The sequence below is a fragment of the Quercus robur genome, chromosome 10 (assembly GCF_932294415.1).
Source record: "Quercus robur chromosome 10, dhQueRobu3.1, whole genome shotgun sequence".
In the NCBI taxonomy this organism is placed as follows: Eukaryota; Viridiplantae; Streptophyta; class Magnoliopsida; order Fagales; family Fagaceae; genus Quercus; species Quercus robur.
The window spans coordinates 5,059,338-5,082,420 of record NC_065543.1 but is presented as its reverse complement, the minus strand read 5'-3'; the positions used below and the strand labels follow the sequence as shown (position 1 = coordinate 5,082,420).

The following is a 23,083-nucleotide window of genomic DNA, read 5'->3' as shown; positions in this document are numbered from 1 at the left end:
AATGGTTTGTGCCTGTAGCATTACTGAACAAATAAAGCAAAGACAAACATGATTGAAAAAAAATGATACCGAAAACATGAATTCAAAATACAAGCAAACATACAATCCCTAAAACGTTGAACATGCTAATCTTGATCTTAGAGTTCTCTCTAAGTTTGAACAATAATATAATCCGAATAAGTTCTCAAAATGTAAAGGTCATATCTAATGAATAAATTTCCCCTTTTTTGTGGACTTTAATAGAGGTAATTGGTAGAGAGTTTACCTTTACTTCAAATAAAGAGATTGTTTTTGTATTGACTAATATGTTATCTACTGTGTTGGCATCTACTTTCTCTCTCCTACTGAGGGAGAGAGAAAGTTTTTTCTCTCTCCCTCAGTAGGAGTTTTTGTTTCTCTTGCCTTGGTACAAGCCCTCTCTCCCTCTCCCTATTCGGGTATTTTCTAAGTCTCTGTAGCCTTCAAGGTCCCTTAAGCAACATGGATCAAGCTACCATTGGAGGACTTCTGCATTTTCATCTCACCACGTTTGAGGATGATGAAAGCTCCACTTCAGCCATGAGATCGGACATCCTAGAGAAGCGCGTGCGAGCTTTCAAGTCCACTCCAAGATCTGCCTGGAAGATGGGTTTGGATCTAAGGTATGTAGATAGAGGAATAAAGATCTTCCAGTTTTATTTTAGATCTAGTCTTCAAATGGAGTGGCTTCCTTCCTTTTGCTTTATTTGTGGTGTTTTGGGTTTTGGTGGGTTTCTTTGATCTGGGTCTCAAGATTTGTCCGATTGGAGGAAGGGGGTTTTTGAGAAACATTGTGCTGCTTGTCGAGGCGGGTCGGAGGAAGAAAGAAGAGAGGAAGATACTGGTTTTCAGATTTCGGTGGCTATTAGTCTGGTGAGCCTGGGTACGAAGAAAGGTAACTGTTCAACTATGCTGGTAGTGGTTTGCTCCTTGAGCCCAACACCCTCCTCTGTTGAGCACTCACGTGTTTCCCAATGGTCCTTTAAGGCCAAAAATCGGTTTTGGGCTTTCAAATGTTTTCTTCTTTGGCCCAAGGACTTCCTAGCCCGAAAACCACAAGTAATATCTCTCCTTTTAATGAGCCCACCACTAGAGCCCAAGAAAAGAGACCCAAAAATGTTAATATGCAAACTCAGAATTATTGCTGGGCTCTCGGGTTCATTGAGGAGAGTGGTGTGTAATTGTTTGTGATTTTCTCCCAGTGTTTGTATGCTTTCTCTGTTGTAACTCTTTTCAAGTTGAATGAATATTTCATGCCTCTTATCAAAAAAAAAAAAAGAATGTTATCTGCTTGAATTTTCATTAGACATATTTTTTCATAATATTACAAAATTTGTCTAGGGATGACATACTCTACTTGATCTGGTCAACTTGTGCACTAACTTAGAAAATTTTAACCTAGACTAGATAACATATGCCCTGAGAAGTCTAACCCCTATTCAAAAGAGGTCATGTCATTAGTCATTTCTTACTGATCACCCTTGAACCCTAAACCCTAAACCCTAAACCCAAAATATATAAAAAGCCCAAAACCGTTGATTGAGGGGGCAAGGTGCTCATTGTCATGCCCGAAAAGGCAATGTTTTTTTGTTTTTCCTAATGTTAGAATAATTTTTCAATGTATATTTATTTAAAATTCTTATTATGAATATCTTAAACATCAAAACAAGTTTACTTTTAAGCATATTACCCATAGCCATAAGTCTTTAGACACTTTCAAAAGTAAAATATCAATTCTAGGATTGGCCACCTCAGTAATTCAATGATTTCTAGTAAAACTTTAGTTGTTTTTTAATTTTAAGTAGGAGGGGGGGGGGGGGTTGTGATTCCCAGTTCTTCAATGAATGATAATTTGTGGAAGAAGCTCAATGTGGATTGAACACAATTAAGATATTCTAAAAATGTTGGCTAATTCTCAAGAGAGTCATAACTCATTAGTATTATCTATTCTCTTTTACGAGGAGAACTAGGGTTCAAATCTCTTCTCCAATATTACTGTAAATATCAAATTATAAATGAGAAATGATTGCTAATGGAAAAACTGTGGCCAACCTAATAATTTAATAGCATGGGGATTTTGATCTTTTCATTGAGATCAAGTAAGGATTCATCTCTCTCAGCCATACATTTTTTAAAGGAAAACAATTGATCCAACCATCCAAAAGTTTCCAAGGGCATGCAATTCCAGGAACCATAGCTAACCATCTTTAGGACACTAGCAGGAGGTGAAGTGGTGCTAAAATAAAAACGAAGAATAAAGGACTCATTCAAGTTGCACACATTGACAGACTGAGAAACCATTTCCAAATAAAAACTAAGTAATAATGAGGAAACTAGGGCTCGACATTGCATGTGTCGTTATAACGCATTCAGAAGGCTGCCGGCTTCAAAAAGAGAAGAAACTATTTAGAGTCATAAATAATTACTGAAATAATCTTTGATATTTTATAATCAACTAAAAATATTCTTAATCCAAAACAACAAATAACATCTAATCTGATACCAATTCAAAGATTAATTAGAGTCATGTGTGTAAGTATTTTTTTAGCACTATGAAGTAATTTAATTTCTCTATATTTAACAAACCAAAAACTAAAGGTACTTCTTTTTTTTTTTTTTTTTGAGACAAAACGATAGTAGGCTATATTCAATTAATATCACGCTGTACAATGAAAAAGAGAAAGGAGAGACATTCTTCTAACCAAATAATAGTCTTCTCGTTCTCTTTTGCAGCACTAGCTAGAGCTAAAGCAGCACGGTTATATTTTAAAGGAACAGAAACAAAGGATATACTAACAAATTGTTCACATATGAGCTTAATATCCTCCAAAATCCAAGCCACTTCTAGAGTGCAGATCCTATCTGAATTAATGAAGTCCACCGGCTCAGCAAAATTACTCTCAACAATGACCTTGGAAAAGCAAGTGTTTTGACAAAACACAAGGGCCTTACGCATGACAGCAGCTGCTGTCCACAGTGAGTGCAGCTCCTTCCTGACACGCTCACAAGATGCTGCCAAAACTTGGCCAAAATGGCCCATTAGCATTAATTTTTGAAATATTTAGCAACAGAGCACTGTTTCGAAAATAATTAGGGAAATACCACTTTTTCTGGTACTCGAGCTTGGTGAGCTCGAGTACCATGTTTTTTTAATCTACTGTCGCCCCATATTCAAGGAGCCCTATAGTGGCGTTTTTAAGCCCTATAGTGACGTTTTCGGGCCCTATAGCGGCGTTTTTAAGCCCCCATACCAGGTTAAAGGGCCCTATAGTGACGTTTTCGGGCCCTATAGCGGCGTTTTCCTGCAAAAATTTTTTTAAAGTCCCCATAACAGGTTCAAGGGGCCCTATAGTGGCGTTTTTAAGCCCTATAGTGACATTTTTGGGCCCTATAGCGGCGTTTTCCTGCAAAATTTTTTTATAAGTCCCCATAACAGGTTCAAGGGGCCCTATAGTGGCGTTTTTAAGCCCTATAGTGACGTTTTCGGGCCCTATAGCGGCGTTTTTTTTTTTTTTGAGAAGATGTTTGACCAATGAAAAGATGGTACTCAAGCTCACCATGCTCGAGTACCAGAAAAAGTGGTATTTCCCTAGTTATTTCCGAAACAGTGCTCTGTTGCTAAATATTTCAAAAATTAATGCTAATGGGCCATTTTGGCCGCCAAAACTTCCCTTTCTGAATTACGAATTAGAAAACCCACACCAACTGAAGCTTTAGACTGAGACTGTGAGAGAGTAAGGTTTAATTTGAAAACTGAATCTGAAAGAGGAGGAGGCCATTTCCTGTCAGGTGCTGTCGGTACCGTTAATCCATTCTTATTAACCTCCATTAACTCCATCACATACACCGAAGCTCGAGACCACAAACCATCTGAACAGGGAGTTTTGTACTTTTGTTTTCAAAGTTGAATTTGTTTCGACAGTTCCATATCATCCAAAGCGCTACACACAAAATTTCAAATTCCAGAGAGTGCAAGGGAAAAGTGAAAAGAGTTCCTAAAAGAAGCTTGAAACCAAACGGCTTGAGCAAAGGAACATTCCCAGAGGATATGACTACATGATTCCGCTGCATCTGAGCAAAGCACACAGGAGTAAGAGCTGGATATACGTTTATCAAAAAGCTTGGTACGAAGAGGAAGACTGTCAGTACAAGCTCTCCAAATGAAGGATTTGATCTTCGGAGGAATCAAGGAAGACCGGATGATATTCCAAAAAGAATGCCTACGACCTGAATGTGAAGAAGATGCCAAGTTGCCATAGGAAGCATTCTCCAACTCCTTTTGAAGAAAATAAGCACTACGAACTGTGAAGTTTCCAGCCTTATTTTTTGTCCAAATCAGTGAGTCAGGAGGCAGTCTGAAAGTTAAGGGGATAGATTTAATGATGTCAACTTCAAAGGGATAGAAAACAGAATCAATCAAGGTCCCTTTCCATCTCGGCTGAAAGGAAGACGTGTCAATAAGATCTGCAATTCTAGCTTCTGCAGGAAGAATAGTCCGAGGTGAAATGACTTTCTGATTAAAGGCCATAGGCAGTCACTTATCTTGCCATATATTAATCTTAGTTCCATTCCCCACCCTCCGTCGACTTCCTTGAATCAAGAGAGTCCGACTCTGAGCAATACTCCTCCAAGCATAAGAAGAATGAGATGGGCTTCGCGCATCCAAGAAAGAACCATCTGAGAAGTATTTGGACTTAAAAACACTGTAAAATAGAGAATCTTGACAATGTAGAAGTCTCCACCCCTATTTAGCGATTAAAGCTTACTTTATTATATAGGTTTTTGGTTTTTTCAAAATTCCTCACAGTCCTCTTCTAAAACATAATACCTTTCAGATAATAATCAAAGGATTGAAATTAACTTTACCACATGCTGCACAAAATCATAATAACAATGAAATAAAAAAATCATACAGATATACCAAAAACCAGTGCTAAATATATATGGTATTCCTAAAAAAAAAGGAAAAAAAGAATATACGGTTTCTAAGAGATTATATAAGTGGAATATGTTTGCCAAAAAAAATTTTTCTCTTTGTTTTTTTAGCTTGTTTATAGAATAACATTTTAAAGCCTTATTATTTAGGTACAACTTACAAATATATTTTAATGAACTGTCAATAAATAAACAAATAAACTTCCAGCAAAAAGTTGCATCCAATGTAACACATGATACAATTATTGCACAAATGACTCAAAACTGTAATCCTAGAAAATCAAGATTCAAGAGGAAGCTAAAGTATACTGGCGGTGTGATATGGCCACCAATGTTCTAATACTTAATTAGTCCTTTTATATATATATATATATATATATATATGTATATGGGATAATTACAGTAAACCCACCTGTGATATAACCTGTTTTCTCTTTGCCTACCCGTAGTTTAAAACTTTACGCTTTGCCTACCTGAAGTTAGTTCCGTTAGTCTTCCGTAACCCACCTCTCTGTTTGCCATTAGAAAGACACATTTTTAGGCAAAAACAAATATAACAAGAATAAAAAAACTAAGGTTTTAAATTAAAAATTGGGCAACCAAATTTACACAAGGCGAGCCTCTCAGGATTCGGCAATTAACTTTGTACAGATCAAGGTCAAGCCATCAAGATGAAGGGCTAACATTGAATTAGCAAAACAACGAGGTTAAAAGTCGTTTTGATTTTCGAGTCATTTCAGTTGTAGGCAAGCATGGCTCTGGCAAGACTACCTTTGCAAAAGCAATTTATAACAGTCCTGAGGTTAAAAGTCATTTTGATTGTTGCGCATGGGTTCTTGCCTCTGGGAACCTTACAGATGTGCTGGTGAGCACATTGGAACAGATTGTAAGTTCAATTGTTGATAAGAAATCTATGAAAGAGGAATTGACACAGAAGATCCATATGATTTTGAAGGAGAAACGGTACTTGGTTGTGTTGGACGATTTGCAGACACCTGATGTATGGAAAAAACTTCTTGACGCCTTTCCAGACACAAAAAATGGTAGCAGAGTCATGCTGACTTAGCAATTATCGCGTTGCTTTAAGAGCAAATACAAGAGGAGAGCCTCATCAGCTCAACCCGCTAAATGACGAAGACACTTGGGAATTATTCTTAAAAAAGGTACGCTTACCAGACAGCAAGCAAGTCCAATTCTCAAATGTTTTGGCCCTGAGTTACAATGATCTACCCTTCCACTTGAGGCCTTGCTTCCTCTATTTACAGCTTTTCCCAAAAGATTATGATATTCCTGTGAGAAGGTTGCTGTGTTTATGGCTTGTAGAGGGATTTGTGAAGCAAACCCCTGGGATGACTCCTGAGGATACAGTGGAAATATACTTGGAAAAACTTGTGAAAAGAAGCATGATTCAAATATCTAAACGGAGAAAAGATGGGAGTCCCAAAACATGTTGTATGCTTGGTGTGTTACATAATGACAGTAAACAGTAAATTTGGTTGCCCAATTCTTAATTTAAAACCCTCACTTTTTGATTCTTGTTATATTTGTTTTTGCCTAAAAATATGTTTTTCTAACAGCAAACGGAAAGGTGGGTTACAGAAGGCTAACGGAACTAATCTCAAGTGGGCAAAGTGTAAAGTTTTAAACCAGGCAAAGTGAAAACGGGCCATACCATGGTGGGTTTATTGTAATTATCCCTATATATTAAATGGCAAATCTTTTATTTGAGTGGTGATACTACCATTTTATATTTCTTTTTTGGTTTCGATAGGTGTCTTTAGTACATTTGTTAATTGGCTATTTTTGCAAAGTCTTGATACTACTTTCATAAGAAATATAAAAAATTATCAAAAAAAAAAAAATTTTCTTTTCTCATAAAAGTTTTCTTAAAATAGTTCATAAATTGTTGCTCAAGAAAAAAAAAAAGTTCATAAATTAATGACCTTAGGCATTCATTAAATTTTTTTAATATAATAAAAAGGTTTAAAGTTGGAGACAAGAGAGCAAAGCACTGAAGCAGTAATCCTTGGCAAGCAACCGCCTAATCTATCCAAAACACTAGCAAGATAGCCTACAAACTTGACTCTGTTGTTGTTAATTTATAATATGCATTCCTTGACTATCTTTTGGCTTAAAATCAAAAAATAAAAATTTATTTTATATATATAAAAACATCAATATGCAAACAAAAAATCATACTTCTATATAATATCACATCTTCCCTATTTGTCCTTTTCTAGACACTACACTACTTTGACTTATATCTATAAATTAACCTGCCATATCAATGCATCAATTCCACAGCTTTGCCTTTATTGTTTTGAGACGAGCTCAAATTAACTTAATTCCTAGGTGGACAGGAAAAGAAACCATTAACCATGGCTATCCAAACACGGGCCAAGATTCCAGTTCTTGATTTTTCTAGTGAGGACTTGAAGCCTGGTACAGGTTCATGGTTCTCAATGCGCAAACAAGTTTGCCATGCACTTAAAGAGTATGGTTGTTTTGTAGTAGAACTTGGCCATAAAGTTTCTTTACAACTTTACAATAAAATCTTTGATGCAGTGGGTGAGTTGTTTGATTTTCCCACAGAAACCAAAAAGAAAATCACTTATGAAAAGCCTTTCCACGGCTATGCCTCTAGTGCTCTCCACGAACGTTTGGTGATTGAAGAAGAGGGATTTGAAATCTGTGGACATCTCTATTAGAAACACATACATTTAGCTATTTGTATGATTTATAATGCTTGAAATACTCTTATATCGTTGACAAAACATAGTAGTCTATAAAAACTTTATCTTTGATATGAATAAGTACTGGTTTTTCCGTTTTAAACAATAAGTCTATTGGATAATATCACTATCAATTTCTTTAAAATTTTCTCCCCTCTTCCCGTGTGTGTGTTAAAAATACTTAGTATTCTCAAATGAAAAAATAGTGAGTTAATCTCACATTTGAAAATGAGTGTGAGTTAAAGAGGTTTAAAACTTGTGCTATGTATCCAAGAGTTAAGTCTTTTTAGATATATACCACTGTCAATTTCTTTAAAACCTTCTCCCCTCTCCCCATATGTGTATGTTAAAAATATTTAGTATTTTTTTAAAAAAAGGTCTATTAACACAATAAATTATATGATCTTTTCATAATTAATTACTATGTTGGTAATGAAAATGGTACCAATGGTGGACTCATGTGAAAATAATTTTATACTAATTATAATTTGTCACCTTAAAGAGTTGTGAAAAAATGGTGAAATTTGTTGTTTCTTACATTACTTGATTTTTTAAATAAGAGTGATGCTAAGGATACTAAAATTTTACTGCGTGCTTTGCAAATATATGTCACCAATCACAGAAAAAGGTAGTTCTAATATATATTTATTACGATTTTGAACAGACATCTCACATCTATTGTCATGTCAGTTTATAAGTTTCTTGTAGTAAAATTTGTATAGTAATTTCAGCATTCTCCTTTAAACAATACATGTTCATGGTTTTCATCATGTAACACTAGTTTTTGTGATTTGTCTCTTGGTTAGTGAGATTGCAGATTCATATGTGAAGCAGATGGAAGAATTAGATAAAATGGTGATGAGATTGGTATTTGAAAACTATGGTGCAGAGAAATACCATAACTCTCACATGGAATCAACTACTCATACTGTCGCATTTCTAAATTATAATGAACCTCAAAAGACAGGGACCAACACAGGCCTTAAAAACCACACGGACAAACACTTCACTTTCATACTTCATCAAAATCGTATAAAGGGCCTTAAGATAAAAACTAAGAATGATGAATGGATTGGTTTTGATCCCTCCCCTTCCACCTTTATATTCTTAGCAACTGATGCACTCCAGGTGGGTTACTTATAATTAATGGTTGTCATTGCAGAACTCCTATGAACATTCCTCTTTCTTATACCTATACTACCTAAAAATATTTAAGAATCTGAGAAAATATTGGTAAATATAGTGGGAAATGTTATAAAAGAATTCTAGCTTGTATAAGCTTATAACATGTAAAACATGTTAGGAAACTAGTGAAAGTAATTATGATTCTATTTTGTCATGAAACAAATGTTTTTTTTTCTCTTAGTGTTGTGATCAATTTAAGTCTTAATTTCCAGAGCCGGTAACAACTTTGGTTACTGAGCCTTGGTAATGTCCCATATACAATATTATGCACAACTGTTGACATTACTTGTATATGATTGAAGCAAACATTACTTTTGACTAGGTTCATCATTGAATTCCCCTTTTATTATCTATAATTCATAATATATTATGACAATAGTTGTGAAAAATATTGTGTCCTTAGACTTATTGATTAATAATTTCAGATTGCACCTTTCGAAATAGTATGTTATTATAATATATTCTATTATAATTGATTGATGCATGTTTCACTTGAACAAGGTATGGAGCAATGACAGGATACAAGCTTGCATCCAACGAGTTACACTGAGTACTGAAAATGAGATTAGATATTCACTCGAGTTGTTTGCATTCAATGATGGGTCAATATGTGTGCCAGAAGAATTAGTTGATAAAGATCACCCTTTACAATACTGTTTGATGATGCACAAAAATTGTCAATGAGCTGATGTCCTTGATTGATCCAATGGGTACCTGAAAAACAAGAACCAAGAACCAAACAGAGAGCACTAGTGGGGTGCCGGCCAAAGACCCTCCGAAGGTTAAGTTAGTGAATGAGAAATCTCCAAGAACTCTATAGTGAGAGAGCTAGGGATTTTCTACGTACCGGGGAGAAAAGGAGGTCTAATGCTTATATAGTGTTGAATAGCAAACTAAGATCCCTTGAATGTAGGGATCTTTCCTTGTAGAAAAGATCTGGAATTAGGGTTCCATGATTTGAGGGTGTTTTTCTATACAAGGAAGATATGGGCGTGTAGTAGGGTTTTTGGGAGTGGTGCGCAAGATATTTCCATATGAGGATATATGCATGGAGACTACGTAAAGGATTGTGGGGCCCATTAGGTCTACTCGTAGGCATGGTCTGGCTTCTGTCCGTTAGTGTGTAATTGCTGACGCAAGAAACGATCTGTCTATAGAATGTGAGCTACCTAATGAGTCTCCTAGGGGTGGCATCTCCATTCATCTGTACCCTAAGATCTGCCAATGGAACATATTATGACAAATCTGAGGCCTCTATAATGATAGGCTCATGGTCAGTAGGCTTAGCAGCTTGTCGTCGGGATGGTGAGGACAAGGATCGTCTGTTCCTGTGAGTACCAAGATGGATGGAGAGAAATGGAGTCTTGAGCCCATTAAGGTCGTTTAGGACGGGTGAACAACCAAAATTCCTACCAGACGAAAATACCCTCATTAGCTGTCCCTTACTCCGTGACCCATCGGGGTAGTTAAAGGGTCGTGGAGTACATAAAATACTTTCATCATAATGTTCTTCATCCCGAAAATCTATGTCATAAATGAAGGGCGAAAAGGTCTTTTCATTTTGTGGGGTGACATGTTGCGTCTTCTAATTCGTTCATAGGAAGCATTGCGTTGCTTCGTTTTTTCGTGCTCCTTTGTTTTATAAATATGCCCATGCCCTTTTGAAGTTTACTTTTTTATTACTCAGAAATTCACCCAGAGCTCTAGCTTCAATCCTATCCGTCCGTCGCCTGCTATTCGTCCTTACGCTTTGCTGCTTTGTTGAGCTCATTTTCTACCATCGTCTTTGCAAGGTCCTTATATACTCATTCTTCTTTCAATCGAACCTCCTTGGTCGCCTGTCTAGTATTTAGCTTACGTTTGAGTGACCGCCTAGATTTTGTTCATCACTTGTAGGTGAGAGGATGTTAGGTGGTAGTAAAGCGACAAGCGGTCATGTTCCGTTGATTCCTCTAGATGATGAACACGTCGGTCCGTCGAGCAATGACCCTATGGTGGGAGATTGGACAAACTTTCAGAAGAAGGAACCGTTAGCTCACCTTTAAGAAGAAAAAGTGGAGGGAGATGAAGAGGTGGAGTTAGAAAGAGAAGAGGTAGAGGGGGAGAGGGACGAAGGTGAGGGAGACGAAGAAGAAGAATTTGGAGAAGAAGAGGACGGAGAGGAAGAGGATGGGGAAGGAGACGGAAAGGGCTTTGAATTGTCAAGTGACGATTTTAGGCCTTTTAGTCTCCCTAAGATCTGGTCAGTGAACAACTTTCTCCCCAAATTGTCGATGAAGATGTTTAACAAACTCCATGACTATTTCCAAATACCCAGCCATATACCTTTAAGGTTGTCGGGTAAAAATGAGAAGTGCTACTCTCGATAGAAGGCGAACGTCGGCTTTTATGAGTCTGTCTTGGTCATGGGGCTGAGACTGCCTCTTACTGTGTTGCAGCGTCAGCTCGCGAACTACCTAGGCATGTTTGTCAGGCAGATCTATCCCAACGCCTAAAGGATCTTTATTGGTGCTGAAGTGCTATGGGGGTAGATGAGTGGGGGCCACCGTTAGCTAACCTTAGACGAGTTCTTTTTCTATTATAAACCCCAGCAGATAGCAGGTTCAAAGTGTTTTTACAATTTTGTGACGTGAAAGGAGACGTTAAAACTAGCGACGGACGTGCCTGATTCCAATCAAGATTGGAAAGGTAGATATTTCTTTGTTTAGGGGACAGATTAAGTGTGTAGACCAGAAGAATGGGTGGATGTAGTTGAGTTCGATAATACTTGGGGAGTTTTAGATACTACTGGTGAGTTGTCCGTAGTGTAATTAATCGTCCGTTGTTGTGGGCTAATGGAGTCGTCACCTAGATTAGGTCTAGGAACCATATCGAGTTTTTTGAGCCAATCACTTACACACATGGGTCCACATACCAAGTTATGGGTCTGGAGTTTGGGTACGGCTTGGGAAGGTGTTAGGCACCCAAGACCCCTTGGCTTGTGGGCCAGCCTCTATTATGTGTTGCTAGGTCATATTTAATTAAAGAGTTTATTAAGAGAGCCCTAATCCTTATCCTAAACATACATCATGCAATTAAGAAAATAACACATATAACATGTTAGAAACATATCACAATATAAAAGGAAACAAATCAAACACAAACAAACAAAATAAAATAAACATGGCAAGTTGACAATTAAATAAAACACACAAGGAAAAAAAAAATCAAATAAACTAAACATGGCAAAAAATACTCAAACAACATGGAAAACAATTAAACCTAAATAATTAACCTAAAACGTAATGAAACAAAATCAAATAACATATGGAAAATGATCAAAGATAATAAAAACAAGATTTTACCCTAATTTGGATTCAGGGTGCATATGCATACATGTACTCAAGTATGCATACGCAGCCTTTAATATAGATTAAAAAAAAAATTACATTTTTAGAGATATAATCAAACAAACATATAACATGTGAGATCAAACAAGCGTGTTAGAAACCCTAAAAAAGTAAACTAACCTAAAACAAAAACATAAAACATCAACATAAAAAACAAAACATGAAACAAAACAAACAATTAAACTAAACTACATTAAATCAATAAACCTGTTGAACTAACCTAGGGATTGCAATAACAATATAAGAACAAGAACATATTATCAATAACCTAAAATCAGATTAATACATATCAAACATAATCATGAATATCAAACAAATCAAATAAAAAAAATATAAAACGATGTTAAGAAACTCATGTGAATCTTATTGAACAAAGAAAGAGTTCATTGAAAGAATACTCACCTTGCTTTAGACTATGAGTTTAGAGTTTGTTTAACCAACCCCTCAGTGCCTACAACACAAAGATTAGATTGATAGGACAAGAATAATAAAAAATGCACAATAGTTTAGGTAATTACAACTCAAGAACAAACTTTAATTGAAAAAGGTTTTTGAGAAATCAATTTTGGAAAATAGTTTCCACCTTAGAACTAACTAAAGAAAGGTTTTAATTTTATAAAAAAACGTTCTAAGGTGCTGCCCTAGGATTTTGAAAAGAGAAAAAAAGGTTTTAGAGAAGATGGAGAAAAAAAATCACTCTCTCTAGCTAGCGTTTTGATTGGAGGGATAAGGTGAGTATTTATAAGTAAAAATTAGGGTTTTGGGGGCTGTTTAATTACCTCTGGACGTGCTCAATGGTCTATGGGCCAGCCTACATCAAATAATGATGTTTTGGGCCTTTAAAATGAAGTTTTAAATCCTAGAAAATCGGATTGCCTAGTTGACCTGACGTCAAACAATCATAACTCACTCAATATAAGTTCAAAGTAGGCAAAATTTGTGTTCAAAAGCCCAGGATGTCTATTTTCCAATAAAACAAACTTCAATGAAAAAATCATTTGTGAATCAAAAATTATGGTTAAAACAGTGAGTAAAGGTCACTTTTTAGTATTGATTTCAAAGCAATTTGAGCACTTTTGAGTTGTGATTACTTTCAAACTATTGTGAATTCTTTAATTACCCTTGGTTGACATATATCAAGCTTATCACTGGGGTCGGGGACCAAAATTTATTAATGGGTACAAAATACGGTGTCTATAGTCGTAAAATTAGATGCTACCTTTCTCTTTTTTGCATATTCTTGTTATTCCGTCGCTAACCCTTTCATGTTTTTGGTCTGTCAGCTCAAGCGCTGACAGTGATCAGCAAGGAGCAGAGGGATTTTTTGGGACAGATCTTATAGATTCCCTTAATAGAGAGGAGTTGAAAGAAGCTAGTGATGCTTGACACTCTCCACGCATATTGTGGAGGAATAGTGCCGATGGTTGAAGCGAGAAGGTCAGATGCTCAATCTTGCCGACGTAAGTATTTTTGTCCGTCTCTTTTTTATTCTTCACTTTCTCTATTTTGATTTGCCCGTCCTTTATCTTACTCTTGTTTTTAGTTTTGCAGAGATGGAGTTGGGGCTAAAAAGGGCTTTGGCGGTGAAGAAGGCTATAGACCTTCAAACAAAGGCTGGTAGTTTGTCTGCCCCTGCTGCTAAGATGAGCCATAAAAGGAAGAATCAAGCTGACGGGGGACGTTTGGCGAAGAAGATCTTTAGCCAACCCATCGCTTTAGACTTGACAGGATCCCAGAGTAATCCTAACCCTCCCCGTCATGGTGTGGGTAAGGGTTTGATGACGCCTTGTGTCCCCGTCATTAATGAGCTAGTCCCTCTTCTGGTGAAGGATGAGTAGCATGCAGTCTAGACGGCTCATTCCATCGTCAAGGATGCGGACCTTGACGAGACGGATGCCTTGGGGGACTTTGGACGATTAAGTTATGTATTAATAACTTTCTAAGTCATGTATTAATGATGGATTCATTATGTATTAATAACTTTTTAGGTAATGTATTAATGACGATTAAGTTATGTATTAATGACTTTCTAAGTCATGTATTAATGACGATTAAGTTATGTATTAATAACTTTCTAAGTCATGTATTAATGATGTATTCATTATGTATTAATAACTTTTTAGGTAATGTATTAATGACGATTAAGTTATGTATTAATAACTTTTTCGGTCATGTATTAATGACGATTAAGTTATTCATTAATAAATGTTAGGTTCTAAAAGTTCAGAACAATTTGCAAACCATGAATATAAACTTGTCAAGATATAGATCTTAGAGTCTATGAAGTCATATTAGACAATGCTCAAAGCGCTGCAAGTCAGAATTCAAAGAACATACAAGCTACAGGTTTAGAAAGTCAAAATTAGACTAGTTCAATTGATCAAGAGAATTTTTCAATCGATCGGAAGTCGCAAATCAGCAAACATAAAAAGCCCATAACTTGTTCGTTTGAAACCCAAATTGCAATCAGTTTTTTCCTGTATTTAAAGGACATTATAAGCTAACTCTAGAGGGGCTTTTAAGTGAGAGAAGAGTGATTTTTATGCCTCTAATTGTAGATCTAGGGTTTTTGTACCTAAAGCTTTCTCAAGTCTTCTACTGGCAATATTCTCTAAAGAAACTCAAGATCCGGTGTTGTAGAAGTTGTTGCTACAAGATCAACTACTAATGGTGATCTGAAACCTTTGAGTGAGATTTCAAAATCACAAACGTGGGTGTTTGTGTTACAGATTCAAGATAGAAGAGTCCGTGGATTCAGAGCTGTACGTGGTCGTGTGAGTAAGTTCTACAAGAGGTAGCTTTAGATTTTGGGAAAAAATCTATTGTAAACTTCTATTCTATCATAGTCAATTTGTTTTACCTTGAGGATAGTTAGGTCAAATTATTCTCACATTTTTTACCTTGAAACTGGACTGTTTCATTGGTTTTTCTGGGTAATCATATTATTGTCTTATTTATTTGTCTGCACTGCATGATATGATTTATTTCTGTTTAACCTCGATCAGATAATTAACCTAAGTAATCACTTGGATAATATATTAGGTTAAACAATTTGTTTTAAGGGATCTAAACAAACAAACGGTAACTTTTTAGGTCATGTGTTAATGACGGATTCGTTATGTATTAATAACTTTTGGTGAAACTACACTATTGGTCTTTGAAGTTTACCATGTGAGCACAATTGGTCCATAAAGTTTCGAGTGAGTGCAATTAGTCCCTTAAGATTTAAAAATGTGTTGTATTGGTCCTTCAATTAACTTCCGTTAGTTTTATTTCTTACGTGTCTAACAGAACAATGACATGTCAATTTTTAAATGACTGGGGATATTTTTTATTATTAAAAAATTACACATAAGCACAAACTCAAAATCTAAATCGTCAAACTCTTTTTATAGATTAGACTTATCCCAATCCCCAAACAACCTAAACCCTTAAGCCAGAACCTCTATACAAGCCTCCACAGAATTCCAAATATCAAGCCATAACCATCGCAAACTCATAGCAAAATCCAAATCTTTTTGCCAAACTCCACAACTCTTGACAAAAGCCACAATGACCCTAATTAAGGATTATAATTTATAATACCTCATCTTCTTAAATTATACAACGTTAAGATTTATTCATGAGGCCAACCAAAAAAAGCCACACGTCATGGGACCTCAACTCGCCATATATTTTGCCAAGGAAAGCTTGTCAGCCCTTGTTCTCAAAGCCTCGTAATAATCTTTCACACAGAATCCATGACTTTTATAGAAAGTCCAAACCATTTTGTTTTCTTCCCCCTTAAAAGATCTATACAAAAGAATGGATCGGCTTCAAAAAGCCCTGATATTCTACTCAGTTTCTTTGTTACCAAAGAATGAGTCAACTTCATTGTTTAGACCTATATCTAACTACATAAAAGATCCAAATTTATATAAAAGAAACCATTTTTTTTTCCAATTTTAATATTTGATTTGAACCAAGTGTATATAATAGAAAAAAAAAATGTGTGAGGTTTTTATTTCACAATGAGATCTATAGCAGTTGAGGCTTGGTTGTTGGTATTGCAATGGAGGCTAACATTGAAGTATAGGTGAACGGGATTTGGGTTATTTGGGGATTGGGATAAGTCTAAGTTAAAACTTTTTTTGACAACTCAAATTGTGAGTTGGTCATGTGTAATTTTTTTAATAATAAAAAATATGCCATGTCACTTAAAAGTTGACACATCATTATTTCGTTAGACACATGGGTAATAAAATTAGTCAAAGTTAACAGATGACCAATAATGCTCATTTTTTAAACTTAAGGGACTAATAGTGCTCACTTGAAATTTGAGGGACCAATTGCGCTCACAATTATAATTTTCTAGGTCATGTATTAATTACGATTAAGTTATGTATTAATAACTTTATAGGTCGTGTTAATGACGATTAAATTATAACTTTCTAACTCATGTATTAACGACGACGATTAAGTTATGTATTAATAACTTTCTAAGTCATGCATTAATGACGAATTCGTTATGTATTAAAAACTCTTTAGGTCATGTATTAATGATGATTAAGTTATGTATTAATAACTTTGTAGGTCATGTATTAATGACGATTTAGTTATGTATTAATGACAAATTCATTATGTATTAATAACTTTTTAGGCCATGTATTAATGACGGATTCTTTAAGTATTAATAACTTTTTAGGTCATGTATTAATGACGATTAAGTTATGTATTAATAACTTTCTAAGTCATGTATAAATGACGATTAAGTTATGTATTAATAACTTTCTAAGTCATGTATTAATGGCGCATTCGTTATGTATTAATAACTCTTTAGGTCATATATTAATGACGATTAAGTTATGTATTAAGAACCTTCTAAGTCATGTATTAATGACGATTAAGTTATGTATTAATAACTTTCTAAGTTGTGTATTAATGATGAATTTGTTATATATTAATAATTTTTTAGGTAATGTATTAATGACGATTAAGTTATGTATTAATAACTTTTTAGGTTATGTATTAATGATAGATTTTTTATGTATTAATAACTTTTTAGGTCATGTATTAATGAAGATTAATTAGGTATTAATAACTTTTTAGTAAACCTTATGCAAGGCTAGTGCACCTTTTCCAATGAAAATTGAAACACACATCGTAGTCACATTGAATTTGGACATGTTTTGTATACATACAACTCAATAATTTTGGGCTATAAAAGTAGAAGTAAAATGCATTTCAAGTGTAATCAAATATCTTTTCTAAGCACCAGCAAGATGAAACAAAAGATTATATCTCAATTTTATAGTTTTGTGTTTGTCCTTCTCTTAGTCTCTGGCCTAATTAGTTCTTATTCGTTTAAAAAGAAACATGTGCGAATCATCAACAACCTCAACAACGAAACTTTAAACTATCACTGTTAATCAGCATAAGATGATTTGGGCATTAGAACTCTTCAACCTAATGAACAATGGCAATTCTCTTTTCACAATGCTATATATGGCACAAAAGAATTTTATTGTTCTTTTTGTTACAATAACTTCAATGCTAGTTTTGATGTTTATCTTGCTAACGATCATTGGTTAAAGAATTGTGGTGGGGACCATTTCATTTGGACGGTGCAATATGATGGATTCTACTTGTATCAAATAAAAAAGGCTGTAAATGTGAATATGCATGATTGGCAACAATGGTAGAAAGTAGACATATCACAGCAGCCAATCATGCTTGTTGGTGTGAATCTTCTGGTTAACCATGTGTGCCTTATGTTTGTTTTCGAAAATAAAGAATGATTTTATCTCCCTTTCTATTTCACTTTCATTTTTATATGTTAGATATGTTTGTCTAATGCCATTAAATTTAATAATTGGCCGAATTTATTGTTGAACTTGTTTATTTTGTGTTGACAAATTTATTTATTAATCTTGCCAAATACATGTTTTTGCCAATGAGAAACTAATGATGCAAAAAATCATCAGTTGAGTTCTCTTCTATGCTGATGGACAATGAGGATGAAATTGTCAACGGACAAACCTGCAATAAGATGTGAAACAAAGATATATGGATACACTAGTATGGTGTGTGCCAAAAACCCTCCAATATATGATAAAGTTAGTTGGAATTCAATTGGAATATCACAATGGAATTCAACTTTGGGAGTATTTTTGGGATTAGAATTGTGTACCTTTTGTTTCTATTCCTCTTTGGCTTTATAGCCATCTTGTCTTTAATGACCAATGGATCTCTGCATTCATTCTCATTTGTAATGGTTAATATGTTACAAACTGATGCTTCGATTTGTGTAACGTAGGGGCAGAGTTAGAGGGGTAATTGAGAGGGGGCAAATGCCCCTCCTGACTCCTCAAAAAGTTCATGAGTACTAGTATATAGAAATCATTAAATGCTTTGCCCCCTTTGACCTAAGAAAAAAAAACAAAAAAGTAGTTTCTGCTTAAATAAGAAAATAACTCTGACACCAAAAAAAGTGGAAAATTTTCACGGCATAGAGGCATTCAATGCACTTTATTCCCCTTTTAAACCAAAACTAGCATCACTATTGTTTTAAAAAACATTTATCTTCTCCTAGGATTTAGCATGTCACTATTCATGGCACTTTGGATGTTTATCCCAATTTTTCCTTTTTTATATAAGAAATTTCAATTGTTTGTGGCTCTACAACAAAGCATTTGTAGTGAGAAAAAAATAGAATGATATATAATTAACGGGTCTATATAGATGTATATTAATTGTTGCACTAATCAATCAACCATATTAAAGAACAAAGCTGGAAAAATGAAAAATTAGATTACATGACTTGAGTCATTAAATATGAATCATTTGATGTGTCACACTGTCACTATATTATGAAAGTTGAAAAATACAAAGGAAAAAGTAACTATCCTAACTAGGAAGTAGGAAGAAATGGAAATGAAAGCATCAAATAGAGAAAACATTGCATTACAAAAGTTAAACAATTGCATCGAACATACTTAATACACCATAAATTAGTAAGGCCACAAAAAGAAAAGCTTCCCTCATGGCCAAATTTGACTTCTAAAGAGGTCTAGATGATAATAAAAGTACAACATGAAACTAAGAGGCTTCAATATTTACTTTTAGCAATGTTGGACAAACTGATTTTAATGTCTTTATGGATTTAATTAAATAAATCTCTTGCTTTTGTTGTTATTTGTTAGTAAAATTTTTTATGAAAATTACAGTTGCTCACAATGGTTTATATCGATTTTTTAAAAAAAAAATTTAAAAATATATTTACTTTAATTCTTGCCTCCCCTAAACTAAAATCCTAACTCTGCCATTGCTCCAGGTGTGTTACTTATAATTAATGGTTGTCATTAGAAAACTCCTATAAGCATTCCTCTTTCTTATACTATACTACCTAAAATATTTAAAGAATATGAGAAAATATATAGGTAATTATAGTGGGAAATATTATGAAAGTATGCTAGCTAGTATAAACTTATAAAATGTAAAACATGTTAGGAAAATAAAAGTAATCATGATTCTAATTTTTCATGAAACAATTGTTTTTTTTTTCCTTAGTGTAATGATCAATTTATGTCTTAATTTCCAGAACTGGTAACAACTTTGGTTATTGAGCATGAGTAATATTCCATATACAATATTATGCACAACTGTTCACATTACTTGTATATGATTGAAGCCACATTACTTTTAACTGATTATCTACAATTCACAATAAACTATGTCAATAGTTGTGAAAATTATTACTTAGACTTATCAATTAATAATTTCAAGATTGTACCTTTTGAAATAGTATGTTATTATAATATATTCTATTATAATTGAGCGATGCATGTTTCACTTGAACAAGGTATGGAGCAATGACAGGATACAAGCTTGTGTCCATTGAGTTACGTTGAGTGCTGAAAATGAGACGAGATATTCACTCGGGTTTTTTGCATTAAATGATGGGACAATATGTGTGCTAGAAGAATTTTGATGAAGATCACCCTTTACAATACCGTCCATTAAATATTCTTGAATATTTCAAAGTACAAAAAGCACAAGCTAGTCACGGAGAACTTTCAGTCAAAGCCTTTTGTGGTGTTTGAACTCATTCATTCCAGAAAAGCATGTCTCAATGCTATTTTTATTGCGCACTGCGGGTTTATTTTAGCGTCTTAGTTTCCTAAAGTCAAAAGTGTTTAGAATCTTTAGATATGTTTTTATAAGAAATTTTAAAAGGAAGTAGAAAGTTATTTTTATTGTGCTTCCCACAAGTTTAATGGGCTTTCAATAAGGATATAGGAATGAATAAACATGTTATGTACTTCAATTTTTTTTTGGCTGAATATGTACTCTAAATATAACTAATAAATAAAAGTATTTTGATATCAAAAACAAATATATTTTATCCCCCAATTTTCGGAATAGAAATTCTTTGTTTTGTTGTCAAAAGTCTTGAAGCCCAATTGACACATCATGATATTTCCAATATTTGAGACATCTAAGGTTCAAACCTCTCTCCTCCACCCTCCCCCCTCTTATTGTTGTAATTTGTAACTATCAGATTATCAAAAGTGAATTCTTTATCCCACCATGTTAGTGAGACCAACTAATATGAGAGATAAGGAATTGTGTATTTATTTTATTATCAGAGTATTTTATAGTTACCCCCACATATCACACTTAGCCACGCATTACATTTTTTTTTTTTTCAAGAATTAAAATTTAATCTCAAATAGAAGTGAACTCTCCGTCAATTCTCACAAGCTCTAGCCCACCCCCAAAAAATTGCTGCTAAAGCATTAATCTTCTAACACCCAAAATTTGTTACAACTTAAATGGATTAAAAAGCATGGGTCTCATTGTTTTTAATTTAGAGGGGGAAAAAAAGGGGATGAATGATTTTCTATAAAAACAAGGCTTGGAACAAAACATATCAACCACCCCCCCCCCCCCCCCCGGGGGTTAACTTTAAGCATGCATTACATAATAAAATTGATCTTGTTTCATTACTTGCACTTGTTAATTTCATTATTGTCTTCGTGTTTTGTTTCTTGTTCCCATTATTGCTTGTTTTTGTTGCATGATTTGATTTTAAACCATCATGCCATGAAAATAAAATTACTACTTTTGTTTTAATTGTTGTAATAAATTCAAATAATGATTACTTTTGTGTCCTTTAAATAACACAATAAGCTTTAAATTACCCTTACTTATTTAATAGATATATAACAGTGGTAGAATTGGTCACCATTTGATCCAATTCCGCCAAAAGCTTCATGAATGAATTAGTTCTCTCGTTAACCAAGAGAAAAACACAACAAAAAAGAGTTATTGTTACATTGTACAAAGTTTTTTAAAAATAAAAAGTATTAAGCATAAGCTATTAGAGAATACTGTGGTTTATTTTTTTGTCAATTTAGAACTATAATTAAAAAAAGAGAAGACAAGATTTAGATTAGATTATCACCGGACATGATCATTTCCATTGGGCCAGAAGATATTGGTCAACTTATGAGTTTCTTCCTTGGAGATTGCATTATCAATCAACATGCGTTCAAAAGGAGCAGTAGCCCATGGAAAGGCCTTTCAGAAGTGACTTTCCTTTTGGTTTCTATGGGGAACTAAAACAACTCTCCAACTGAGCTAAACATTGTGTTGTGAAGCTCTAAAGGAATTTTATTGCCGAGTTCCGCTAAAAAAACAACTGTACTCTTCAAGTGCACGGCAAACATCTTTGCGAGCTGACAACCATGAACTTGTTCCGGGCTTCAGCTCCAAGTTGGAGAAATCAAGAACTGGAATCATCTTGGCTTGTGTTTGGATAGCCATGGTTTTGTCTTCTGTTTTGAGGGCTGCGAAGCCAAAACTAGGTAATGCATTGGTATGCATTAATGCTGTTATTTATAGATAGATGTCAATCAATGCAAATAGCGTCTTGAAAGTTGAAAGACAGGAATGAATGGAAGCTAATGATTGGAGGAATACAATTAATTTTTTTTATACTTACCATTTTTTTCCCATACTCCATCAATTAAGTATGTATCAAGACAGATCCAAAAAAAAGAGTATATATCACGATTTGCGAGAATGCAAATATAAATAGATAAATGAAGTTTGTGACTCTATATCATGTGGATGCAAATAAGGCTGTGTTTGGTTCATGTAAAATATTTTTCTGAAAATAAATATTTTATGGAAATGCTATTTTCGGGAAAGGAAAATATTTTCAAGTGTTTGGTTGCATTCCAAAAAATGTTTTGAAAATATTTTATAGTGTTTGGTTGTTTTGCTGAAAATGCTCTAGAAAACCCATTTTTATCATGTTTCTCACATTTTCTTAAGATCCAAACAAATATTATTACATAGAATCAAAATATATAAACAACAAAAGAAACAAAAATCAAAACAAAAACATCATTTATTCACAAACTCAATGAGAGGGGGAAGAAAGAGCAAGAGATTGAGGGAAAGAGAGATCGGGAAAGAGAGAATCAGAGTGGATGGAGGCGGCGGCAGTCAGATCGAGTGGGTTTAGGGGTGGAGTGGAGTGGGCTGGTGGTCGGTGGCGGCCAGATCGGCGATCGATGGTGGTGGCCAGTGCGTTGGAGAGCCTGGTGGAGCACGGCCTGCAGTCAGTTGTCAAGATCGATCGGAGCTCGTCAGTGCATGGCTGGCGATCGGAGAGGTGGATCGGTGATGAGGGAGGGGTGGGTTGAGATCTGGGTGGACCGGTGTTTGTGGGTCTTGGGTGTTTGGCCGGCGCGTGATCTGGGCAGTGGGCCAGCATGATCGGAGCTTGGCTGGGCTGGTTGGAGCTTGGCTGAGGGGAGGCGTGATCTGGGTTTT

General features: G+C 34.7%; 1 protein-coding gene and 1 pseudogene across 1 annotated transcript; one reads left to right on the top strand and one right to left on the bottom strand.

Annotated features, from left to right (window-relative positions):
* The window catches only part of LOC126703413 (2-oxoglutarate-dependent dioxygenase AOP3-like), a 47,210-nt pseudogene extending 25,083 nt beyond the window's left edge, over positions 1-22,127 (bottom strand).
* On the top strand, positions 7,332-20,340 carry LOC126703414 (2-oxoglutarate-dependent dioxygenase AOP3-like). Its single transcript, XM_050402376.1, is given in 5 exon segments — positions 7,332-7,623; positions 8,169-8,214; positions 8,492-8,813; positions 9,372-9,497; positions 20,221-20,340. Coding segments are annotated over 5 exon segments (906 nt in total).
* Positions 22,128-23,083: the final 956 nt, after the last annotated feature.